General features: G+C 42.9%; 1 protein-coding gene across 3 annotated transcripts in view; it reads left to right on the forward strand.

Annotated features, from left to right (window-relative positions):
• Window positions 1–27,733, forward strand: part of LOC129701415 (F-box/WD repeat-containing protein 11) — a 171,766-nt gene that overhangs the window by 52,319 nt on the left and 91,714 nt on the right. For all 3 annotated transcript variants that reach the window (XM_055642568.1, XM_055642569.1, XM_055642570.1), the window contains 2 exons: window positions 8,882–8,944; window positions 23,916–24,138. In XM_055642568.1, coding sequence (XP_055498543.1) covers window positions 8,882–8,944; window positions 23,916–24,138 — 286 coding nt within the window. The remainder of the gene's footprint in view (window positions 1–8,881; window positions 8,945–23,915; window positions 24,139–27,733) is intronic.

Consider the following 27,733-nt stretch of genomic DNA (forward strand, 5'->3'; position numbering starts at 1 on the left):
CTGCTCACCTAATTTCTTAACCAGATCTGCATTTTACGGTCAATACCAGAACTTCAGCTCCAGTTACGTTTTATTAGAGACATAATCAAATGCATTCAGGATGATTACATTAAAAAAAAGTTGATTACGTTAGTCAGCTGCTCAAAAATGTCAATTATATTTTTCAGGTGTGAACCATCCTTCACAAATCCACGATGGCAGTCTGATCAGCTGAAAGAGAACAATGTACTCTAGAACCCTGTCCTGAATTAATAAGACTGCCATTATATCGTGAACCCATAAACTTCCAATTATACACTGCCTGTAATTCCCTGCTTCTCCTGTCATTCTATTGTAATCTAAACTCCAGAACCAGGGGCCACAGTTTAAGAATAAGGGAGGCCATTTAGAGCTGAGATGAGGAAATACTTTTTCCACACAGTTGTGAATTTGTGTAATTCTCTGCCTCAGAAGGCAGTGGAGGCTGATTCACTGGATGCATTCAAAAGAGAGTTAGATAGAGCTCTTGGGGCAAGCGGAATCCAAGGGTTTGAGGAGAAGACGGGAATGGGGTACTGATTGTGGATGATCAGCCATGATCATATTGAATCACGGTGCTGGCTCGAAGGGCTGAATGGCCTACTCCTGCACCTATTTTCTATGTCTTAAAGTAACATAATTACAGTACAGGATAAACACTATATGCTTGACCAAGGAAAACATGGTGCACAATAGTAGTTTTGATCCAGCAGGGAAGTCCAAAGCTTCCTGAGATAACTCAGACAGACAAATGATTGGATGGAGGCCACGTTCAAGGCCTGGGGATTAGAGTTTTGGCAGTCAGGAAATGAGTTGAGGCCATGATGAATTACCGAAGGATCTAGGTGTTCTGATGGATAGGTCATAAAAGCTCAGCAAATACAGCATGCCATTGTCCCAGTCTATGTCGGGAAAATTAAAATCCATTATCAGTCTTGCAGCTGTCGGCTATCTCCTGCCATATTTGTCCTGCTATCTCCTGCCATAATTCTTGTTGACTATTTGGGAGCCTGTAGTGCAATCCCAACAAGAGATGATCATTCCTTTTTATTTTTCAGCTCAACTATTCAGCTTCACAGGACAATCTTCAGTATTCAATCTGAAGAAGGGTCTCAACCCGAAACGTTGCCAATTCCTTTTCTCCAGAGAGGCTGGCTGACCTGCTGATTTACCCTAACTATTTGTATCTATCTTTGGTTTAAACCAGCATCTGCAGTTCCTTCCTACACACTTCAGTAATGTCATTTTGGACAACAGGTGTGATGCTCTCCTTATTCAAAAAAACAGCGCCCCCTCCTCTTACCACCACCTTGATGCTGAGTTTAGTTTAGTGTAGAGATACAGCACAGAAACAGGCCCTTCGGCCCACCGGGTCTGCACCGGCATATCCCCGCATGTTAACACTGTCCTACACCCACAAGGGACAATTTTTACATTTTTACCAAGCCAATTAAACCTACAATCCTGGTCGTCTTTGGAGTGTGCGAGGAAGCCGAAGATCTCAGAGAAAACCCACGCAGGTCACGGGGAGAATGTACAAACTCTGTACAGACAGCACCCTTAGTCGGGATCGAACCCGGTTCTCTGGCGATGCATTCACTGTAAACTCATCAGCTGCGTCACCGTGAACGCAGTTGAATTCAGTTTGTTCACAGCTGTGTTACCCCAGCCTTTCATCTCATTTTGGATTCTCGGGTCGATGCAGACAGAAATCCAAATGGCAAAACTCTGAGCCCCTTAGTTTTTTTTTTACTCTTTCCCCCCCCCCCCCTCATGGCTGTCAGTGAATGATTACAGATTTTGTGGTGGAATAATTTTGGCTGTTAAACATAGCCCTGCTTTTTCATGGGTTGCCTTAGGGACACTATATTGACTAAGACTACACAAGAAACTGTAGCTGCTGGAATCGCGAGCAAAAAACAAAGTTCTGGATGAGCTTAGCGGGTCAAGTAGCACGATCGAATGGAAAGATGTTTCGGGGAAGGACCTTTGTCGGGGGGGGGGAGGAGGGGAGGGGTGTTGGAGAAAGCTAGAAAAGGCAGTGGGATAGTACAAAGCCTGGTGAAAGTGATAGGTGGTTGGAAGTGAGTTAGGGGGGGGGGATTTGGCAGATGGGTAGAGTAAGTGAAAATGGCTAGATATGAAAAGAAGACAAAAGTGTCCGGTAACAAGTGTAGGAAGGAACTGCAGATGCTGGTTTAAACTGAAGATAGACACAAAATGCTGGAGTGACTCAGTGTGACCGCTGTTCTTCCAGCATTTTGTGTTGGGGAAAGAGACGGGTGAAAGGTAAATCTAGAGAGGGACATCAGTGGAATGATATCTTGGAAGGGAAGGACGGGGGGAGATAAAGGGGAAATATGGGATGCTGGAACAGTTAAGCATACAAAAGAGGGGAAAGGAGCATTTTTGTTAAGGGATAGACACAAAATGTTGGAGTAACTCCGGGACAGGCAGCATCTCTGGAGAGAAGAAATGGATGACATTTCGGGTTGAGACCCTTCAGACACGAAACATCACCCATTCCTTCTCTCCATTGATGCCTCCTGTCCCATTGAGTTACTCCAGCATTTTGTGTCTATGATTTTAACCAGCATCAGCAGTTCTTTCCTACACATTATTGTTTGGGGTGCAGGAAAAGAGATGGATTAGGAAGCAGGAGAATCCAATGATCATATCATTAGGTCGTCAGCCGCCCAAGCAGAATATAAGATGGTGTTCCTCCAGTTTGTGCGTTGCTTTGTGCAATGGAGACCAAGGACAGAAAAGATGATATGGAATGGGAAGAGAAGTTGAAATGGTTGATCTCCGGGAGCTCCAGCATGCCTTGGCAGTGTATGGCAAAATTAGATTAGATTAGATTCCTTTATTTGTCATTCAGACCTTTCGGTCTGAACGAAATTTTGTTGCCTGCAGTCATACATATAATAATAAATAACAAAACACACAATAAACACAATTAACATCCATCACAGGTAGCCTAGCCCATGCTTGATCTGTTGATGTACGCATAGGGAGCACCAAATGCAATAATTAGGTTGGAAAACGTGCTTGTGAACCTCTGTATCAGTTGGAAGAACTACTGGGTTCCCTGGACGGAAGTGAGAGAGAGAGAGAGAGGTGTAGGTACAGGTGCGTACATCTGTCTTTGCAGGGGGAAATGCTTGGGGAGGTGGGGTTGGGTAGAAAAGGATGAACAAACTGAGGAGAGAGTAGTCTCTGCGGAAAGCAGAAAGTAGTGGGGACAGGAAGATGTGATGGGTGGTAGGATCATGTTGAAATTCCCGTTCTGTCTTGTATGGCATAAGCATAATGAATTTGAGGGGTGGGGAAAGAATTCTACATTATCTCAAGTATGGCACTTCTCTGAGTTCTCTTTCCTGAATCCTTGTTTCTCTGTCTGGTGCACTTGGTGCTATTTAAAATTAGCATTGCAATTCCTTTGATACATTTCTAATTAGTTGCCTGTTTCTAAATCAAGATTTTTATTTTTGGCTGCTGTTTTGTATCACAACACTGGCTTTGTGCTAGAACACACCTTTCAGTCGGACATTCACTGCAAATATTGGTTAAAACCCAGGGAAGCACTGAGTACATGTTGTACAATTGAGTAACCACATTTCGGGTGATGTTGGGATGAGTTTGCTCTCATAGATCAACATAAGAGATCCTGGAGCTTAAACAGCAGAAGGGGAATTCTGTGATTGTCTTAGCTGTGAGTTGCACTTTATATCTTGCCACTTATCTCATTTCAGGGGACAGGCTGTACATAAATTAGCTGCTACCTTCCGCATCATTAAAGAAAAGTTGCTTTCCATTGCCATGCAATTGTGATCGTCTTTTGCCATACATGATGGGATATGAATCGTGTTCATTTTTTTCAACTTTTTTTATTTTTTAGTATGTTATAAAGTATGTTTTTAATGTTTCTCTGTGTGTCTTGTGTGGAGGGTGGTGTGGGGGGGTAAGGGGGAAACTGCTTTGGTCGCCTCCTCCATGGAGAGGCGACTTTTTCCATGTCGCCTCCCCCGTGGCCTAACATCGAGGATCGGTGCGGCCTTTCCCGGAAACGCGCCCGGGGCTTCAGGTGCGGGCGCATCGTGGACTCTCGCCGTGGAGCGGGCGAGCCCTTGCTGGGGAACGCTCTGTTCGCTGGCCGCGGCAAACGGCAGCCTGAAGCCGCGGTCAGTAGAGCTCAAGCTGGCGCGGCGTCCGCAGCCCGGGATCCCTTGTGGGGTACCCGGGGGAAGAAGAAGCTCCGAATGCCAGCCCGTGGCCTACTTCTACCGCGGGCGCGGCATGGACTTACCATCACCCCTGGAGGGGAGCTTCGACTGCCGGCCCTGCGGTCTGTGGTGCTTCTGACTGTGCCGTGGTGGAGACTTTAAATCTTCGACAGCCAGCCTGCGGGCTACACCAACCTAAAGCCGCGGTCTCCGGCGTGGAAGAGCCGACTCTGGACTTACCTGGACTTTTACCTGCCTGCACATCTGGATGCCCGTTGAGGTCCCGACCACGGGGGGAAATGGAGGAGGACTGGCCAATTTTTGTGCCTTCCACCACAGTGATGAATGCTGTGGTGGATGTTTGTGTTAAATTTTTATTGTGTATTGTGTGTTCATTATCATTGTACCACTGCTGGCTAATTCATTTCACTTGCACTTTATGTGCAATGCGACGAATAAAACCGTATTGTATGTACCTAGGTACAATGAAATGCTTTGTTTTGCATACAATCTGGTAAAATCATGTAGCAGACCTCACCTCGGCAGTACACAAGTGTTGCCACATTTTGGCACTGATAAAGTTACAGAAGCTCACCGAACATTCGTATCTATTGCATGTCGCTGCCTGTGGCAGCAGCCCTCCACCCCCTCTGCCAGGTTTCCCCCATTGTTCTCAACTGTCCACCTCGCTGTTGGGTTCCTGCTCGCTCTCGGGGCAGGGTTCCGAGTCTGGGTGGGTTCACTATCTGTCCACAGCGAGGGTGCCGCCCAGGTCTGCAACATCGAGACGGGACTCTCCCGGTTCTAATGTATAGGACAATGCATCTAAACACAACAGTTCTAACGTTGTTCAAGTGCATGGTGGCTGATCCAAGAGGCTTTCTTATTGTTGCAGTGATGTACCTCATTCAGATTTTGTAATAAAGTCAGGCATCATGGAAATGCCCATTCGGTTCACCATGTCTATGTTATCCACTGGATTACCATTTATATGAATCGCATTTTCCATAGCATTCCATGCCAGTACTTGTCAACTTTAGTGACTCTGCGACTTGGGTGAGGGTGGGATGGAGAGAGGAAATGCTGGGGATATTTGAAATTCGAGAAATCAATATTCATACCACTGGCCTGTAAGCTGCCCAAGCGAAATGTGGGATGCTGTCGCTCCAATTTGCGTTTAGCCGCACTCTGACAATGGAGGAGACCTAGGACAGAAAGGTCAGTGTGGGAATGGGAAGGAGAATTAAAGTGTTTGGCAAACGAGAGATCAGGTAGGTCCAGGCGGACTGAGTGAAGATGTTCAGTGAAACGACCGCCCAGTCTACGTTTGGTCTCGCCGATGGAAAAGAGTCCACACCTAGAACAGCTGATACATTAGATGAGGTTGGAGGAGGTGCAAGTGAACCTCTGCCTAACCTGAAAGGGGTCCTTGGACAGAGTCGAGGGAGGAGGTATAGGGAAAGGTGTTGCATCTCCTGTGGTTGCAGGGGAAGGCTCTTGGTTTTCAATCTAGATACATCGTCCTCTGGTTTATAAAATGTCCTCTGCACAGACTGTGCTATTTTACTGGGAACCAAATGGGAATCCCTGCCGTTTCATTGCAGTCCCATTGATGAATTGCCTGCACATTGGTGTAGAGATGTCAGACAGACTGGGACGAGTAGTGTGGTCACTGAGCACTGAGATATGGGGCTTAGTGACATGATTGACGTCTAGAGGAGTTGTGCAATAAGAGGTGGCACATCAAATAAAACTGATGAGAGAAATGATGGTGTCTGGACAATTTGGTCCCCAGCAATGGCCTGCATTCACCGTGCTGGCCAAGGGCAGCCCTGAGCCCCCGCTCTGGTCCACTATACTACTTGCCCCAGCTCTCGAGCGCCCTTTCTCCATTGGGCAAGGGGCAACGGAGGGTAGGGTCTTGCGTCAGGTACCTGGCACAGCAGCAATGTTGTGAGGTATCTCTCCGCGCACGATGCTGTAAACCATTTTTAGCGTTTGTGTTCCACACTGAGTGAGCGATGAAGTAACAAAGCAGTGCATCACATCATCCATCACTTCATCAATATGGATCTAATACTTCATAAAATTTTGATTAGATCAGGTTTGAAGTATTGTGTACAGTTCTGGTCACTGAATCGCAGGAAGGATGTGGAGGTTTTGGAGAGGATGCAGAAGCGGTTCACCAGGATGTCTCTAGGATTAGAATAGATGACCTTTTAAAGGGAGGTTGGACTAAATTGGGTCACTTTCTCTGGAGAGTCGGGGTGGGGGGGGGGGGTGTTCTAGGATCTGATATAAGATTCTAAAATCATGAAGGCATAGTGCATATAATGGTAATTTATTTATCACGTACTGAGGTACAGCGAAATTCATTTATATATACAGATAATTAGATAAGCATCTCAGATACAGTGCAAGTGTATGGCAGTGATACACTTAGACGGTGTGCAGGGTTGCCAGATTAGCCGTAATTTTCAAGTCATTGATATAGATGTGTAGAGTTCTTAACCTGACCATACAGACCCGTTGTCCTGGTGGTGATGCAGGGTCGGCCTGGCAAAGTGTGGCTGTTGGTGTCCTCCACTGCTCTGTGCCACTGCAGCCCTCTTGGAGCAGTGCCCAGTCCAGATGAGCTCCAGGCTGCTGCAGGACCTCCAGTGGCCCACTTTAGTCAGTCTTTTCCCCCAGTGTGCAAATATCTATCTATATATATTACTAAAACTCTCATCTTGTTTGTCTGTGTGTCTGTCTATGTGTTTGCGTGTGTAGTCATGCCTTGAATTGTGCCAAAACGGTACACGGTCTCACTACAACTTTTGGACCAGCTTACTCGCCATTATCCTGTGGTGTGGTGTATCACGTTTCGTTCAGATTGATGTTATATTTTACAAGTTATTCACATTTTAACTTTACAAAACCCCACTTTGAGAAAAATGACTTGAGGTTGCAGTGGCAGTTACAGATATGAAGTCACAATGGGATTGTAGCCCAGCCCGCTACAATGTTGCAAATCCCAGGACACTGAGTCCTGGCAGCAAATGCAATTGAATTGTTTTTAAGTTTAAATAGAGGGAGGGTGAATAAGGGGAAATGAGCCGCCCCTGCACAGTTGGGGGCTATGGGTGAGTGGTGGAATATTGTGTTGGGGGAACGGGTTGTGTTGGGGAACGGGTGAGTGGTTGAATATTGCGTTGGGGGACCAGGCCTCCCGTGGGGGCTATGGGTGAGTGGTGGAATTTTGCATTGGGGGAACGGGTTACGTTGGGGGACCAGGCCTCCCATGTGACAGGGACCCAACGGGTTCCACTTGGTCTAATCAAATACTAAAGTGAGTGGGGAAATGTTTAAAGGAGATGTGCATGTTTTTTTTGTGCCCAGATTACGCTGCAAATATGATAATATTTAAGGCATTTAGACAGGCATATAAATAGGCTGGGAATGAGGAATGTAGACTGCAAGTAGACTGGATTAATTTAATTTGACATCGTTGGCACAAACTTCATGGGCCGAGAGGCCTTTCCCTGCGTTGAAATGCTCTGTACGTATTAAAATTACAAAGTTGTCAATGTTATGGCGTGGAAACCATCAACCACAACTGGAATGAGTTTGAAATGCTTGGCAGCTCGAAGTAGGAAGGAACCTTTTGAAAAGATTTAGGGATACAGGAGGGAATGTCCACAAACTATTTGTACCAGCTGATCACAAGTCAAGTATTTAAAAATGTTTCTTTGGATGTTTATTGTCTTAAATCAATCTTTGAAAATGTCGTCTTGGCTCCCATTTGTGGGTTTTTTCAAAGATCATGCACGTGCAAAATTCTACCAAACTTGTGGAGCACGAGTAAAATGTTTCTGGATAGCCAGGACTGTCTGACGGTCGAGCTTTCGCAGAATCCCTCTGGTTTGAGGAAGGGTTCCTGACATAAAACATAACTGATTTTATAGGTGACTTGGAACTTGAAATTATGGTGAATTGATATTGTTAAATTGTGTTATTTAATGATAATGTTCCTGGCCGTCTCTCTCCATGTGACTATTGAAAGTAGTTTAATTCTATGAAAGTAACTATCATGTCGATACGAAGGTAGACAAAAATGCTGGAGAAACTCAGCGGGTGAGGCAGCATCTATGGAGCGAAGGAAATAGGCAACGTTTCGGGTCGAAACCCTTCAGCATTTGCAGTTCCTTCATAACTTTGGATAAGATACTGGTTGTAAATTGAAATTATTTGAAGCTTCATTAATTTTGATTTACAACCAGTTTAAACCCTTGTGGTATCCTGCAAGCAATGACCAGCTATGAGTTTCTTCCATCAAGTCAGTTTTGTGAAGTTCTCTCTGCAAGCACATGGACTCACAATTGTATTCAGTAAGGCAATATTTAAATGTCATTATTAAAGCTTCACAGAATACCATACCAGATCTCACTTGTACATGACAGGCTGAAGGGTTTGTTTCACTGCTGTACATTCTGACACTAAAACACATAGGTGCTGCACACTAATCAGGTTTGTTAATATAAAATTGGATGAGTGTAGATAGGGTTTTGAATTGCCTATATTTTATGGTGTGACAACTCTTCTACATTTAGAATATTACTTCAAGCAATTTCCATTTACCTATTCTTAAATTGCAGAATACATCGGTTATGGAGGATCAGAATGAAGATGAGTCTCCAAAGAAGAATACGGTTTGGCAGGTAAGAATGTGCTGAGAGTGGAAGAGCGTACATGAGAACAACATCAGGAATATTTGGGGCCAATTGAACCAGTCTTCCTAAGCATTTTCTTTCTAATCTCCGATTGCAGTGATCTGATATGTCATCAACAGGTTCATGCATTGCACTGATAGCAGAGTATTGCGAAAAAGTTTAAGTAAAGACGTCATGCTGTTGATTTTTGATCTCAAATCTGTAAAGGGTGGACATACGGTCTTCGTTATCTCCAAAATATCAGGCTACAGATTCCACAAAACAAAACAAACTTGGATATTACTAAGACCCTCTTTTTTGAATACAGTACAACTCTGATCTAAACAGAAATATGCCTTATGGTCAAAGATAAGTTCAGCTAACAAACTCCTTCCATTGAAACATTCAAACAATGATGGATTTTGACATCGCACGCCACAGCAAAACCAAAGATCATTATCCGTTGGGATAGTACATGGTATGGAGCTACTTGATCACAAGTAATTTGAAAATTGAGAACCATGTTTATACAATAGACAATAGATGCAGGAGTAGGCTATTCGGCCCTTTGAGCCAGCACCGCCATTCAATGTGATCATGGCTGATCATCCACAATCAGTACCCCGTTCCTGCCTTCTCCGCATATCCCCTGACTCCGCTTTCTTTACGAGCTCTATCTAGCTCTCTATTGAAAGTATACAGAGAACCGGACTCCACCGCACTCTGAGGCAGAGAATTCCACAGATTCACAACTCTCTGTGTGAAAAAGTGTTTCCTCATCTCCCTTCTAAATGGCTTACCCCTTTTTCTTAAACCGTGGCCCCTGGTTCTGGACTCCCCAAACATTGGGAACATGTTTCCTGCCTCTAGCGTGCCCAATCTTATGTTTCAATAAGATCTTGTATGTTTTCAATAAGATCCCCTCATCCTTCTAAATTCCAGTGTATGCAAGCCCAGTCGCTCCATTCTTTCAACATATGACAGTCCCTCCATCCAGGGACTTAACCTCGTGAACCTACGCTGCACTCCCTCAATAGCAAGAATGTCCTTCGTCAAATTTGGAGATCAAAACTGCACACAATACTCCAAGTGTGGTCTCACTAGGGCCCCGTACAACTGCAGAAGGACCTCTTTGCTCCTATACTCAACTCCTCTTGTTATGAAAGCCAACATGCCATTCGCTTTCTTTACTGCCTGCTGTACCTGCATGCTTACTTTCATTGACCAATGAACAAGGAACCGCAGATCCCATTGTATTTCGCCTTTTTCCAACTTGACGCCATTTAGATAATAATCTGTCTTCCTGTTTTTGCTACCAAAGTAGATAACCTCATATTTATCTACATTAAACTGCATCTGCCATGCATCTGCCCACTCACCCAAACTGTCAAGCATTGATTAGTTTCACAATGTGTACATTAATGTTTGAAAAAAATTCTGGGTGCTTGGAGCCGGCTTTGCAAGTACGTAAGATCCTTGTGCAAATTAATTGAATCAAGAAAGTCCTCTGATAGAACATGTCGAAGGGATACCTTTTATTCATTATCTTTGCATCATTATGTCTTTAGTACATTACTAGACTAAGTGGGACCCGTTGGGTCCCAGCATCACATGGGATGGCTGGTCACCCAATGCAATATTTCACCTCTCCACCAATTCCAATATTGCTGGCTTTCTGTTGCACTAATATGGGTGTGGGCCGAAGGGACTGGTTTCCAGAGGGTTAGTATAGACATTGTAGGCCGAATGGATTCTTGGGCTGGCAGCTCAGTCACTGAGGCCTGGCAGTACAGTCACTCGGACCTGGCAGGCTGGCAGCTGAGAAACTGCCAGAAATTCTGCCCAAAACAGGTGAGCGACTCTGTGTGAGAGAGAAGGGGTAGAGGATGGACTGAATGGATTATTGGGCTGGCACTTCACTTGCAGCTGGTGGGCTGGCAGTGCAGTCACTCACAGCTGGTGGGCTGGCAGTTCAGTCACTCACGGCTGATGGGCTGGCAGTATCCTTAAAATAAAAAAAATGGCAAACCGTACGTGGGTTTTGAATTACATTTTACTCAGATGCAAGCCAAGGAATGGCATAATTGTTTGCTGTTAATTGGACATAATCAACCTCAGCAAATTGACAATATCCTATTGAAAGGGAGTGGATGTTTAAGCTGTCAGGACATTTTATTATTTGCCAAAATATACATCTCAATACCATAATGATAGAAAACATACTATTCCACACACCACTCGTAAGTCTGGAGATTTTTTTAATGATAGAAGTGTTTTTGCATGTAAAAATCCACTTCAGAACCATGGGCTATTTTAAAATTTTACAGCCAGATTTATCACTTCTGAAACTTTTTAGATACCAAAGGAATCAAGAAAAAACACAAATAATGCCTTACTGTTGATGAAATGCAGTGAGCAAAGGCGATAATTCAAGATATTTTCAATCTCGATATCTGCACGGCCAATGTTCCAAGCACTTCAGCTGTTGTTGTCCCTTCAGCTCTCGCTTCTCTTTACCTTCATTTCTCTTCACTTTTGGAATTCTGAAGTACGATAGATGTCTCTCACGGTTACCCTGACTTCCACAATTATTTACAGCACTAAAATTCACCATTTTGGCGGTTTTTAACAGGTAGGAAAGTACGCATTTCGTGTATTAACAACATATACCGGAAGCTGCAATGTCCTCCAGATGGATTGAGTGGTTCCGTTCGTCAAGCCCTTTCACCCGGAGACCTTACGTGCAACACACGCACACAGACTCTCAGACACGCACAGGCACACGCAGACACGCAAACGCAGACACGCACAGGCAGACACACACGCAGACACTCACTCACTCACTGCCAATACTAAAATGCCAAGTAACTTCAGAACAAGGTGAACATACAGTGTGTAAACGGAATGATTCAAACGTTTAAAGCCTCCTGTCGAGGCTGCTGCTGAAGCAAAAACGTGCTTTAAATAACTACCAACAAAACACTCACCATAGACAGAGCAGTAAGCTCTCTTGAATTATTAGACGACGTCTTCACTCTGTGCCTTCTGCAGTCAGCGCAATCTTGCCACGAACCGGAAATGACGCACTCAGCGCCATCTTGCTGCTAACCGGAAATGACGTAATCGGCGCCATCTTGCCACTAAGCGGAAGTCGCAGAATGAGTGCCAATTTTGCAATTAAACACAGTCCTTATCTAATAAAATGTTTATTCACGCTTTATCCATCCGGAAACTGTTGAAAGCCCTTAAAAAGCCAAGCCAATTGGACAAACACTTTGCAAGCCAACAAAACACGTTTTCTGAAAACCATATCAAGGGGACGCACCGTGGAGTAGACGTGCGTTCATTGTTATTCGCCACTCAGAGAGCCATGACCTTCTCGCTTCCTCCGTTTCGCAGAGACTGAGTGAGGCACGACACTTCTGGGTTTTATAGTCCCTCCCCCCCGCTGCGATTAAAAAAATATATATTAATAACTCTCTGGTTTTTCATCGATGGGAAAAATCCTCCAGTCCAATCCGGCGGAGGGCGACTCTGAGCAAGGTGGCCAAAAACTACGGCCGTAAGTGGCGGCATTCTCTCGGAACTCACGAAACAGGAAGTCTAAAGCGGTCAAGATCGTAGTTTTAGTAATATATAGATATGTCTACCACAGTACTTTATCAAGTCTTTGACACAATAGACAATAGGTGCAAGAGTAGGCCATTTGGCCCTTCGGCCCTTCGAGCCAACACCATCATTCAATGTGATCATGGCTGATTATACCTAATCAGTACCCTGTTCCTGCCTTCTCCCCATATCCCCTGACTCTGCTATTTATAAGAGCCCTATCTAGCTCTCTCTTGAAAGCATCCAGTGAACCTGCCTCCACCACCCTCTGAGGCAGTGAATTCCACAGACTCACCACTATCTGAGAAAAAGTGTTTCCTCGTCTCCGTTATAAATGGCTTACTCCTTATTCTGAAACTGTGGCTCCTGGTTCTGCACTCCCCCAAGATCGGGAACATGTCTCCTGCCTCTAGCGTGTCCAAACCCTTAACAATCTTATATGTTTCAATGAGATACCCTCTCATCCTTCTAAACTCCAGAGTATACAAGCCCAGCTGCACCATTCTCTCAGCATATGACAGTCCCGCCATCCCGGGAATTAACCTTGTAAACCTATGCTGCACTCCCTTAATAGCAAAAATGTCCTTCCTCAAATTAGGGGACCAAAACTGCTAGGGCTCTGTACAACTGCAGAAGGACCTCTTTGCTCCTATATTCGATTCCCCATGTTATAAAGGCCAGCATGCTATTCGCTTTCTTCACTGCCTGCTGTACCTGCATGCTTACTTTTATAGACTGATGAACAAGGACCCCCAGATCCCGTTGTACTTCCCCTTTTCCCAACTTGACGACATTTAGATAGTAATCTGCCTTCCTGTTTTTGCTACCAAAGTGGATAACCACATTTATTCGCATTAAACTTCATCTGCCATGCATCTGCCCACTCCCCCAACCTGTCCAAGTCGCGCTACATTCTCATAGCATCCTCCTCACACAACTCTTTGACATGATTTGGCAAAGAATCAATTCTGATATTGTCCGAAGATTTGCTCATCTTGCTGAATTGTTGTCTCTGAGCTTTCAGTCTTTTTTAATAATTGACTACAAATTCTCAATCTGATTTGGGTCAAGCAAGTTACCAGATGTGACACAAAATGCTGGAGTAATTCAGAAGGACAGGCAGCATCTCTGGAGAGAAGGAATGGAGATGCTGCCTGTCCCACTGAGTTACTCCAGCATTTTGTGTCTACAATGTAAACTAGTATCTGCAGTTCCTCTTCTAGCAAAATTGGGTCACCATCTTTGATATGTTGCATGGTGCAAGGCCTTGCTGGAATATCCCAGATTAATCAGGAAAAGACTGCCATCACTTTCCTCTACAGTACTTCGATTTATTGCAGTGATCTATTCATTCCCATCAACTGGGTGCAGTGGACCAACTGCTGAAACAGCCACACAACATCATCTTTTCAGGTTATTCGAACTGTCAAAGTGGCATTTGTGCACTGGCTCACCAACTGATGAGTGAACAGGTTGCCACGTGGCCCTGAACCAGGGGATTGCTTTCATCCCTGAATAATATCTTTTTCCAGTCCTCGTGTTAAACTGAGTTCTTTTGTCTATCTAAATTTAAGAAAACTTGATTCAAACACTTGCTGCTGTTGAAATCTATTCTTTATTCAGCGCTGAGACTAGTCTCTGAACCTTCCAACACAGAGCTGAAAGCTCCGGGGCAGGTCCAAAGAATTAGTGACTTTGGTACAAACTCAAGGCATTATATAGGTATTTCTGATACAGAGGGTATGACAAACTAGTAACCAATCATCTGAGTCCTGGTGATTTACAACAGGAGTCACGTGACCCCCCCCCTTTTCTGGCCTCATTTTACAACCTTCGTTTGCCTGTGGTTTAACTTTGTTTAGAATTATTTTAGTTCTACAAAGCAAAACCCCAGTCGGTTCAATTATCAAAGACCACTCCTCAAAATATAAGATGCACATATAATACAATGATCACACAAGTCATACAAACAAAACACATTTTCCATACCACGAAGAAAGATATTTCTATAAATCTAAACAAGGTCTAATGTTTACAATCCTACTCAGACACAATACATTTCATAAATGGTTTCACTACAATTCTACACAGTTTAAAATAGTATTACCTATGTATTAAAACATTAATTATATGAGTTTGCCGAATTACACAGCTTCTAAGTTAAATTCAAAACCCACACACACACCTCCCAACTCCAAGCATACTTGGGTCGTAAATCTGTCAACTTAATTGATGATAAGTATTTTGTGCCAGGATACAGCTTCATTCTAACTTACAGCCTCTCCATTTCCTGCTATCTCTGGGAGATGGATTTTCAATCTCATCTGCAAGGCCTTTTACAAATATTACAGAACAAAGGGTAAATTTACAACTTCAGACCATTACCTCAAAAGTACAGCCGGTTCTTCGAAACATAGGAAGGTCACAAATTCATCAATCTGATTATTTCCTCTCCAAGCATCTGATCCCTTATCTCAACCTCATTATAATTTAACGAGGCCCAAGCTAAACTACAGAGTCTATTATTTCTCAGCCTTGAAATCTGTCTCGAACTCAGCATAAACAGCCATAATCCATATGTCACATTCAGAGCTCAGGAATGTGCCATAGAGAAAGAGCAGATGACCTCAGGCCTAAGAAGAGGCCCTATTCAGCAATCCATTCTTCAACACAAAATTGTATCAAATACAATTTCCTCAAGCGTTACAATTGCCTCAAAGCAATAACCAAAGCTATTCAGGTTCAGATTACCGTTTCTATGTTTTGATTCATTTGTTCCCTGTATGTGTTTCTTTGTACTTTATTTCTTTACGAGACGTGTGTTTCTGAAAACCTTAAGTTTTTCTCTTAAAATTTACCTAGCTTATATAAAAGTCACTATCCAAGCGGTTCTATTATATAATATTTCCTCACTTGCATGTATAATCTTTATATTTTAATGTCCACTGGTATTGTTCATTGCAGCAGATTGAAGTTGTTTTTCGCAGGTCTTCTCGTTATATGACTGATTTCAGAGGTGTGTCTCATGGTGCTTGAGCTTATTGCTATACCTGCTGCCTCCAAATCCAACTTCAGGGCAATGCTTGCCTTTCTTGGATCATTGCTGCTTTCCTGAATCCGCAAGTCTTCATCTCTTGGCGTTGTGTTCCTTTTGTGGCCGCACCTATTGTCCTCTTGGGAGATAGTAATCTGGTTTTGGACTCTTGCTTAACAATCTTAGGTACAGAAGCCTGACTCAAGCAATGTTGATGCAAGGTTATAATCTTTCCAGTCTGAAGAGGGGATTCCAACCAGAAACGTCATTTACCCATGTTCTCCCGGGATGCTGCTTGACCCGCTGAGCTAATCCAGCGTGTTGTCTATTCATGGTCTTTGATTGCCTCCTTGGAGTGATGTCAAGCAATCCATAATGGATGAGTTCTTCTCAAATTATGATAAATTACTGGATATCATTCCAATGAATACCTGGAGAAAGAAAAATGACCGGAAAAACAAGAACTTTTATTAAGGAAAATTGGGGGTGAGAATTGTAATGTGGGGTCAAGATAAGGAAAGTGTGCAGATGACTGTAAAGGTGGAGAAGGAGCAAGGACATGGTTGTGGAGGAACAATTGAGATTTAAGTGCTGGCATTCACTGCCCATCCTAACTGAGGGACCGGGATGTTGCCTCCAGTGTTGTCGCGGGAGGAGCCCGCGGGGCACAAAGGCGGTCAGGCGAGGAAAGGGATGTTGGTTGCTGGGCCGAGCCGCTCGAGGGCGATGGAAGAGCCCCTGTAGCAGCCTAGGGCTTACCTGGATTTTGGGCGCTCCAGTACATCCAGCATGTGGACCGGACTTTGGACTTTTTCTTTAGGTAAATGGCACCAGAATATGGTGACATGCACGTATGAGCTAAGCAAAAGGAATTTCTCTGTACAGTGCACACATGACAATAAAGAACCACTGAACCCTTGATCTGTACTGAAGAGACTGTCAAATCAACTGCATTGGTTGGTTTTGAGCCAGGCTGGGTAGGGATGGAAGATTGGCCTCTCAGAAGGACATCAGTGAAACAGATGGTTTTTAATCGCTGTTACAGAGATTAGCTTTTTTTAACTTCCAGATATATTTACTTACTTAAATCTCAATTCATGAGCTGCCAAGATGTAATTCAAGATTCAAGATGGGTTTATTGTCACATGTACCATAAGGTACAGTGAAATTCGAGTTACCATACGGCCATACCAAGTGCAAAGCAGTAAGACACACAACCACATAAAATACCATTTAACATAAACATCCACCAGGGGCTCCCCACACTCCTTACTGTGATGGAAGGTAATAAAGTCCAATCTTTCTCTCTTTCTTCTTCGTGGTCGGGGTTGTCGCACCATCCGCGGTCGGGGCCATCAATGCACCTGCAGCCGGTGATCCGCGGCCCTCACGTCGGGGTGATGGAACTTCCTCGTCGGGATGGTTGAAACTCACCACGGCTTGGAGCCCCGACTCAGTCTCTAACCAGGGACCGCGATGTTTAAACCGGGCTCCGCAATGTTAAAGTCCCCAGGGGTGAGGTTGGAGCTCTCCACAGTCGATCCCCAGCAAGGGGATTGCATATCCACGATGGTAAGTCTGCGCCGAGCCTGCGCTGAAGTGCCCGGTTGGTCTCCAGGAAAGGCTGCGCTGCTCCATGATGTTAGGCCGCAATGGGGGACGGAGATACGACATGGAAAAAATCGCATCTCCGTCGAGGTAAGAGATTGAAGAAAGTTTCCCCAAACTCCATCCCCCACACAAAACAAACCAAGAAACGCTAAAACATACTTTTAACACGTACTTAAAATAACAAAACAGAAAGAAAAGACAGCCATCGTCAGCACCCCCTGGTGTTAATCTTGTCCCCAAATCAATGATTTAGAACTCCACATATACATATAGACGATTTCCTAGAAAGGAAGTGACAGTGGGGAGTAGCTGATCTTCAGCTTGCTCAGAGTGTTACGAGGCAGGATGATGGTGAAAAGAACAAGATTCAAGAGATTGTTCATTTCTTTATTATTGTCACATGTACCGAGGTACAACAAAAAGCGTTTTTTGCATGCGTTCCAATCAAAAAAAACTATACATGAAGCCAATCAAGTCGTTTACAGTGCACAAATAAAGTGTACAGCATTTAGTGCAACAATATAACATTGAAGTCTGGTAAAGTCCAAGTTAAAGAAAGTTCCAATGAGGTAGATGGGAGGTCAGGGCCACACTTTGGCTGATGAGAGGATTGCTGCCTGACAACAGCTGGGATGAAACTTCCTGAACATACCTGGAGGTAAGTTCTTGTCAAAATTTAACTCCTGCCTGGTGGGAGAGGGGAGAAGAGGATTGATTGGGGTGAGAATTGTCCTTGATGCTGCCGGCCTTGCTGAGGCAGCATATAGTGTAGATGGAATCAATGGAAAGTAGGGTGGTTTGTGTGATGCTGTAGGCTTTGTCCATAACTCTCTAATTTCTTGCAGTCTTGGATGGAGTTATTCCCATACCAGGCTGTCATACCACTGTTGGTGAGCAGTGTTGGAGGCATGCCGAGCTTCCTAAGCCTTCTAAAGAACTAAAGGCATTGGTGTGCTTTCTTGGACATAGCTTTTAAGTGGCTGGTCCAGGATATGTATTCCTAGAAACTTAACTTTTGACCATCTTCACATTGGAGTGTGAATGTAAAGTTGATTATTGGGAAAACAAAGCTGGATATGAAGGACTTGTTTATTTGTCGGCATCCAGGCTAGGGTAGATTTCTCTCTGGGTTATTGATGGGGGGTCAAGGGTACAGCAGATGAGCAGGAGATACTTTCAACTAACAAAGATCTTAAACTCAATGGCTATCTTTAGTTTGTAATGTTTTGAAAGCTTGAATAAAATCTATCCCTCAGTCTTCTAAATGTAAGGATTTTAGCTAATTGGTGGTGGTTCTTGGATCAATATACCAAAGTGAATTAGCTTTGGCAAGATCTTGAATTGTGCTTGGATCATTGAAGTGTTGCATGCGCTGTCTCTTGTGTAACTGCCTATGCTGGATATAATAGTCCAGTTGAAGTCTTGTATTTGATCTGTGTCTCCATTAGGATTGCTGTGTTTCCAACTTTGTTTGAAATAATATAGTTCCATCCTCCCTATTTTTGTTTTTGACTGGCCAGGGAGTCAATTTAAAGCTTTCTAAGTGGGTCATTTAATTGCACAAAGCTATTCAATCAGTTTCCGTGTACTGACGTTACAGTTAGATCTGTAATTGTGTGTCTGCCATAACTCCCTGTGGGTGGTTGCAGCTGTAGAGATGACTAGCTGTTTTGAAGAAGTCCCTTCAGGCCATTTTCTGTCAAGGTTTGTCATTTCCTTTCTTATTGCTGGGCCACAGTGCTCCAAATATCTGAGTGTGCTATTCCAGCTGGAAGGTAAAATGTGGCAACATTCATGCAAGTGATGGTTCTACAATTGTCATTTGGTACCTGTTTAATTTTTGTTTGTGGGAATAGAATGTTCCTGTATTGGACGCACATTGGTGTAACTGAGTGTTTCGAGGTCCTAATTGTGGAGGAACGTGATCCCATTCCAATGGGCAACATTCCAATTGATGTTTAGCTTTTCATTTGTACTGCAGTTGCACAGGTAGCGAAGGCTACCCCAGATTTGTCTGGGTTTTGTGTAGCATTCTGTAAACAGAACAGACCGAGCCGACTGTGCGAGGACTAATCTCTATGTAATCTTTCCTCACAATTTAATCTTTGGAACCCTCCTTCTGAGGTTTGGTTGCTTTAATCCTTACGACGTGGCAAGTGTAATTTTATATAGATGTCTACATTTATATTCTGATAGAGGACCCGTACTACATTATCGCCTTTTATTATTTTCTGATATTATATTCCATGTATATGTACCAATGGATGTATAAGGTCTTTGACAGTTACTAGCTTTGACAATAAAATTAATATTTTTTCCTTCCTTGGTCCAAAGTGAAAGACTGCACACATGCCTATATTAAACCCATTTGCCCCAGTTCCTCAGATTCTGCTTAGTTTATTGCCCTATAGACCAGGATGCAGTGAAATTCCTTGTTTGCCTGAACCTTGTAGAGTAAAGAATATGCAGTTTGTAATGATAAATGCAATAAATACAACAAATGCAGCAATGAGTGCAGAACAGCAGAACGATGTAAAGATGAACTCATGTTGGGAACCTCCCAGTTCACCCATAGTTTTCATTGGGGAGCACCTGGACTTTAGCATTCTGTCTTTTACACGCTGAATGAATATTTGACGCTAGGCCTGTATTCATTTGGGTGTTAATACTACTTTCAACCTTTTTTGTTTCTCTTTTTCTTTTTTTTTTCCTTTAGCCTGAAGATGGGTCTCGACCCAAAATGTCACCCATCCCTTCTCTCCAGAGATGCTGCCTGTCTGGCTGAGTTGCTCCAGCGTTTTATGTCTATCTTTGGTTTAAACCAGCATCTGCAGTTCCTTCCTACACAATGCTTTTATTGCATTTTAATGTTAATTACAAGCTTTTTGTGTAACTTTCTATCCTATTATTATATCTATTAAATACAGTGAATAGTTGAGGCCACAATATGAATGTTTGATCAATATTCACATCCTGTAATTGCAATGTATATCCATTATGGCTCCACTATTCTGTCTCCTGCTCTTCAGCTAACTTCCCAACCAAATCAATAATTTACCTCCAAATCTATCTATTTCAATATTTGTCTATTCTCCTGAGAAAATATTTAATTTAAGTCTCCTTGAAAGAAAATAACATCCAAAGGTGCTCAATTGTTCAACACTGGACATCTTTAAAAAAAAAGAATACTATGTGGTACAAGAGTGGTACAAAAGAAGGACTTTCTTAATCTAATGTCCTTAAAAAAACCCCCAGCTCTTTACAATAAATAAAATGTTCAGAAGTGTGGTCTTTGTTTTAATGTTAACAACATGGCAGCGAAGTTGTACATAAATCTGCAGCGTTATATTGACCAGAAACCTGTTTTAAAAGCATTGACAAGGGTGAATATCAGGACAGTGAGGATAATTCCCCTGCTATTCCATGCAATGTTTCATGCAGAGTATGTAAAGCTTCTATTCAAATATTTAATCTGACAGTAGTACTTCAGAGTGTTAGCCAAGATTTGTGTCCTCTGGTTCATGGAATTGGACTAATGACTAAAGAGCACTGGCATGGGACCTCCGCTATATGGTTGTTTGGGCAATGGAAGTTCACTCTTACCGAGTTCATAAATCACTACCCAAAAATTTTAAATGAGGAATGAAATTTGCTCTGGGAATTTATGTGAAGAAAAGTAAATAAACATACATTTTATCTCAGCGTTTTTTAATGATTGTGCAGATGATGTGGCTTGAAGGAAAATCACGATACAGACTTTTCTAGGAAGCTACCCTCCCTACTCCATAACGCTTGTGTTGCCTATATTTCCAAGTATGAATGGTGTGGGCATTGAGTGGAATTTGAAGTGTTCTCTCCATCTATTGCTGTCCTAGTTATTAATGCAGGTTTTGGCAGGCTCTTGTGGAATAGCTATGGTATGGTTCACATCGCAATCATAAAGCACTATACTTAGGATGGTGGAAAGATCTCCAGCAAGCGTTTGAGTTTGTCTTGCATGATATCAGATTTCTTGAGTGCTATTGGAGCCACATTGATCTAAGCACATGGAGAATCATTTATCACATCTTGACAAGCGCCTCGTAGATGGAAAGGTTTAGAGAATGAAGATGTCAGTGACTCACTTCTGAGCCACTCTTGTCGACACTGTAGTGACTAGTTCAGTTAAAAATCTGATCAGCAGTGACAATGGTGTGGTTAACCTCAGCAACAGTGTTTGTAACTCTGTAACCAGTCTTTGGAGCAAGAAGTCATTGTTTACCATCAGGCACTGTGCTGTTAATATGTGTCGAAAATAAACAAAATGCTGGAGTAACTCTGGGACAGGCAACATCTCTGGAGAGAAGGAATGGGTGACATTTCGGGTCGAGATCCTCCTTAATATGTGTCAATGTCCAAGTCAGAAGAAGGATCTCGAGATGCTGCCTGTCCTGCTGAGTTAAGGGCCTGTCCCACTTACGTGCCCTTGGCACGCAAATTATCTCCCCACCACTGTCTGAAATATTCGATTTGTAACTATCCTATTGCATTTTTATCACAATAAATATCTCAATTAGAGTAATCCAGCATTTCAGTGGTTGGTAAGATTTTAGAGCCCATTATAAAGAATGAGGTTTCTCATAATAAAATAGACCGAAGCCACCTTGATTTTGTGAAAGGGATATCTTGCCCTTCTTTAGAGGGCCTTTAAGGTGCTGCACATGAGGCTGCTTAAGAAGATGTGAATTCATGGTATCGGAGGGAAGATACTAGCCTGGTTAGCAGGTTGGCTGAATGGCAGTAGGCAAAGAGTGGCAACAAAGGGGGAGGGGGGGGGGGGGGGTTCTGGCTGGCTGCTAGTGACTAGCGGTGATGTTCAGGGGTCTGAGCTAGGGCTGCTGCTCTTCATGTATATCCATGATTTGGATGAAGGAATTGAAGTTTGCAGATGATGCAAAGATGGGTGAAGTCATATTGGTAGAAAGGAAGGCAAATACTAGCATTTATTTAGAGAATACAAAAGAATACAAAAACAGAAATATAATGCTGAGGCTTTATAAGGCACTGGTCAGGCTGCATTTGACATATTGTGAGCAGTTTTTGGCCCAATATCATGGGAAGAATGTGCTGGCATTGGAGAGGGTCCCACTTTACGCAAATGATCCCAGGAATGATTGGGTTCACATGATGAGCACTGGGCCTGTATTTGTTGGAATTTAGATGGATGAAGGGGATCTCATTGAAACTTACCGAATAGCGAAAGGCCTGGATAGAGGATATGGAGGGGATGTTTCCACTAGTGGGAGAGTCTAGGTCCTAGACTCTACGACCAAATGTCATAGCCAATAGGACTTGCCTTTAGAAAGGAAACGAGGGAGAATTTCTTTAGCCAGAGCGTGGTGAATCTGTGAAATTCCTGCCACAACTGGCTGTGGAGACTAAATCAATGGATATTTTTAAGGTGGAGATTAATGGATTAATAAGGGTGTCAGAGGTTATGGGTAGTAGGCGGAACAATGTAGTTGAGACAGATAGATCATCCATGATTGAATGGCCAAGTAGACTTGATGGGCCAAATGGCCTAATTCTGCGCCTATCACTAATGAACCTATGAACCCAGTGTCACCCAGGCACATAGCAGGAATCTGAGTGAACACGAGCAACAGCCATGTGTTCTCTGCCTTCAAGATAATATCGATAGATCAGTTGGCAATGCTCGCACCTCAAAGTGATTCGATTTATTCCAGCACCTTGAGATGTAAGTAATTCTTCAGTGCAGTAGGGAAGGACTGTAGCGAGTTTGAAGGTGCAAATCAAGACCTTTGCCCTCTCAAGTAGACGTGATAAAACCGTAGACTTTTGAAGTGCAGGATCCTTTTTTACTTAAATTCCAGACACCATTTGATGTGCAGTCAACATCACAAAAGTACATTGTGGTCATTTGTCATCTTGCTATTTGTGTTTTGTACAATTCATAATTTTCTTGTTGCTTTTCTCTATAACGGTGACTATAATTGGGTGGAGAAGGGGTGGTGAAAGCTGTGGCATCTTTAGGGAGGTCCTGAAGTCGTAAGGCATGAAGGTTTTTGTACTTTGTGGTTGGGATGAACATATGACAATTATTCATATTCCATTGACCCGACAAATCGGCTAATTCAGTGATCTTGATATTTCAATTTAATTTCTGCGCTGTGCTCTCCTGGCTCTTCAGCTGCATGACCTAGTTTCCCGTATAACACCATGAAGAAGCGCAAACCAGATCAATACCATATTGGTCTCTGCTTCACACGATGATTGCTTTGCTGCTGTGATTTTATTTTGGAGTTAACAGCTGTAAGGCTCGCAATGCATCAAATATAGATCAGATGTTTTTTGCTTATAGGCCAAGTTTATAACACTGATTTAAATAGATGATAAATATTGTGCTTGTTTTGTATGCATTGCCTCTTGTGCTACTGTTTTTGTAATATAAATGTTTTGCAAAAAAAATTGTTAATATTTAGACCTGGATTTCCTGAGATGTTGAATGTTTCCTGGAAGGATTGTATGTCTCAGCTGATCCAAACGTTTTTGTTTTTTTTTGCTTCCGTTCCATTAACCCAGCCCTCTCCCCCAACCCTAATGCAGAAAGTTTGCTGCAGTGTTTAAAGTGTTTAGTTTTGAAGCATCTATATTGATTTGGTCTCAAATTTCAAGCTAAGTAATTTATAATGTTTTTGTTTCCTTTCTTGTGCTAAATAACTCCAGATCACAAATGGGCCCCCTTCCATGATAGTCCCCAGAAAGAGGCCTTCAGGAAACTACGAAAAAGAGAAGGATTTGTGTATTAAATACTTTGACCAGTGGTCTGAATCAGATCAGGTGGAATTTGTGGAGCACCTAATCTCCCGGATGTGCCATTACCAGCATGGACATATTAACTCCTATCTGAAACCGATGTTGCAGCGGGATTTCATCACTGCTTTACCAGGTAAGACGCACTATTGTAGAATGCATGATGAATATGATCGTGTGTGAGATTCCCTGGCTGTTATTGGTGGGCCTTTTACTAATTTTTAAAAATGATGCCACAGTGTGGCAACATTCTGCAAGCAGCACAACAGTTCAGGATCAAATATAACCGTTTTAAATAAATGGAGAAGGGTAAATGTCTACGATGTAACACACAATCAAAGTTGTAAAGAGTGGAAATATTACATTTGAGTTGTGACGTCATAAATCAAAGGAGGGAGGCAAGGAATTTAAAAGTAAAAGATCGGCTGGTGCTGAAAATCTAAATCAGAATATGCTGGAAACAATCTGCAGGTCAGGCAACATCTGTGGAAAGTGAATCTGGTAACATTTCAGGTTGAGCATATTTCATCAGAATTGGGAATGAGAAAGAATAATGTAGTTTTAAGTTGCAGACATCATGGGAGAAGAATGCATAGAACAGAGAATATTGGTGTCGGAAAGATCTGCAGATGCTGGTTTACACGGAAGATAGACATAAAATGCTGCAGTAACTCGGCGGGCAGGCAGCATCTATAGATAGAAGGCATGGGTGACATTTCGGGTCGAAGCCCTTCAGTCTGAGAGCAAGGGAGAGGGAGACAGAGATATGGAAGGGTAAGGTGTGAAACTAAGACATCGAATGGGACTGAGATCTAGGAAAATGTAGAATGGATCATTGTTAGCTAGGGGAAGATGGCCACAAAGCATATAAAGATAAACTTGAATCAGGACAGTCAGACTGGGAGGAATGGAGAGAGGGAAAGCAAGGGTTACTTGAATTTAGAGAAGTCCGTTTGGTTGTAACCTGCCCAAGCAAAATATATTGGTGCTAAGGCAAGACTAAAGTGGAACTTAATTACTTTTGGGTACTGGGAAAGATACCTGAGAAATACACAAAGGTGTATGTTGGATTAAAATAAAACATTAAATGCTGCGCTGATAAAGGGTCTTTGACTTCAAATATGAACTATCTATTTTCACAGTTGCTGTTTGACCTGCTGGATGTTTCCAGCATTTTCTATTTTTAATTCAGATGTTCAGCATCTGCAGTTTTGTGTTTGATTTTTCCAATCATTAGAGTTTGGAAGGGATGCTAATGGAGAAGAACGTTTTCTTTTTGGGAGTGGGGGGGTGATAACAAAGGAATTGTATTGTAGAAATGTGTCAAGGAGATTAACATTAAATGTAAATATTGTCCAATTATGTAAAAGATAATTCAAAAGTATTAAATGAAATCGAAATAGCTTGTGGTGATTAGTTTTTGAAATCGACAGATATATGGCCAAGCTCCATTGAACAACACTTACAGAGTTGAAACGATGAGGTAAATGAAGGGTAGCGTTTAGTTAAATCTAGGCATTGATTTTAATAGCCTGAAGTTAGTAAAATAATATCTTGTATTCTATCAAAATTACAATGTGGAATATGATTTGGCCCATTGGTTTTTGCTTTTGCTAGCTTATCAACTGGCTTGAGTTTAGTTTAGAGACACAGTGCGGAAACAGGCTTTCAGCCCACCAAGTCCACACCGACAAGTGTTCCCCGCAAATTAACACTACCCTACACACACTAGGGACAATTTTACTTTTATACCAAGCCAATTAACCTACAAACCTGTACCTCTTTGGTGGGAGGAAGGAAACCGAAGATCTCGGAGAAAACCCAAGCAGGTCATGGGGAGAACGTACAAACTCCGTATAGGCAGCACCCGTAGTCAGATCGAACCCTGTTCTCTGGCGCTCTTATGCAGCTCAACTGCTACGCCATTGTGCCACCCCCTGCTTTCCATGTCACTGCTCTTTCCTGCCTATCCCCTTTTAAAGTTATTTTTAGTTGTATGAGTAGTCATTGCTCTTCTAATTTCAAAGTGCTTTAGTGTAAAAAAAATGTTGATCTTGAAATTGAGCTTTATTTGTACATCATTAATGAGTTGACTGAGGAAGATAACAGAAGCACCCAGCAGGTCAGGCAGCATCTATGGAAGGACACAGCTAACGTCACGTGTAAGCACTTTTATTAGTTCTAATGAAGGGTCATGGACAAAAATATATAATGGTCTACACTTTAATGGTGCCATATTGCAATTTCAGTATGGGCCTGTTGCTGGTAGTAATTTGCTGGTTGGCAGAAGACTTGTGGATCCACCAGTGTTAAATTAAAAAAAACATATTAATATAGAGGAAATATTTTTATTGCTTTCAAATCTTTAGTCGTTCCAAGCATTGCTAGACCAGGTTCAGAGTGACAGCACAGTATAAATATTTGTAACATCAAGTTCAGTTCAGAGTTATAATATGGAAGCAGACCCTTTGGCGTGCCAAGTACGCATGGGCCATCAATTATCCGTTCACAGTAGTTCCTGTGCTGTCCTAATCTCTCATCCACTCTCTTCACATTGGGTGCAATTTTACAGAGGCAGATTACTTTCCCAACCTGCATGTCAATAGACGATAGGTGCAGGAGTAGGCCATTCGGCCCTTTGAGCCAGCAGCGCCATTCACGTGATCATGGCTGATCATCCACAATCAGTACCCCGTTCCTGCCTTCTCCTCATATCCATTGACTCCGCTATCTTTAAGAGCTCTATGTAACTTTCTTGAAAGCATCCAGAGATGTGGCCTCCACTGCCTTCTGAGGCAGAGGATTCCACAGATTCACAACTCTGTGTGAAAAAGTTTTTCCTCCTCTATTCTAAATGGCTTACCCCTTTTTCTTAAACAGTGGCCCCTGGTCCTGGACTCCCCAAACATCGGGAACATGTTTCCTGCCTCTAGCGTGCCCAATCCCTTAATAACCTTGTATGTTTTCAATAAGATCCCCTCATCCCTCTAAATTCCAGTGTATGCAAGCCCAGTCGCTCCATTCTTTCAACATATGACAGTCCCTCCATCCAGGGACTTAACCTCGTGAACCTACGCTGCACTCCCTCAATAGCAAGAATGTCCTTCCTCAAATTTGGAGACCATAAATTGCACACACTACTCCAGGTGTGGTCTCACTAGGGCCCTGTACAACTACAGAAGGACCTCTTCGCTCCTATACTCAACTGCTCTTGTTATGAAGGCCAACATGCTATTAGCTTTCTTCACTGCCTGCTGTACCTGCATGCTTACTTTCAGTGACTGATGAACAAAGACACCCGGATCTCATTGTACATCCCCTTTTCCTAACTTGGCACCATTCAGATAATAATCTGCCTTCCTGTTCTTGCCACCAAAGTGGATAACCTCATATTTATGTCCTTGGGACGTGGGAGGAAACCGGAGCATTTGGAAGAAGCCCAAGTGGTTACAAGGCAAGCTTGCGAACTCCACCTAGACAGTACCAAAGGTCGGGGACGAACTCTGGTACTATGAAGCAGCAGCTCTGGCAGCTGTCCAACCCTAGAAAAGAATCCTTTGTTGCTTGCATTTCCTGTACCTGTTTCCTCTTGGTTTTCCGGATCATGGGCAGTGTTTGTGCTCCAGTCCCAATGTTCACTAGAAATTGGACTGATTCCACTCAAGCACGATGTGTACAATCCTGCACTCACCACGGTGCAATATGCATCCTATCACTCTGGGTTTAAACGG

The sequence above is a fragment of the Leucoraja erinacea genome, chromosome 11 (genome assembly GCF_028641065.1).
Source record: "Leucoraja erinacea ecotype New England chromosome 11, Leri_hhj_1, whole genome shotgun sequence".
NCBI lineage: Eukaryota > Metazoa > Chordata > Chondrichthyes > Rajiformes > Rajidae > Leucoraja > Leucoraja erinaceus.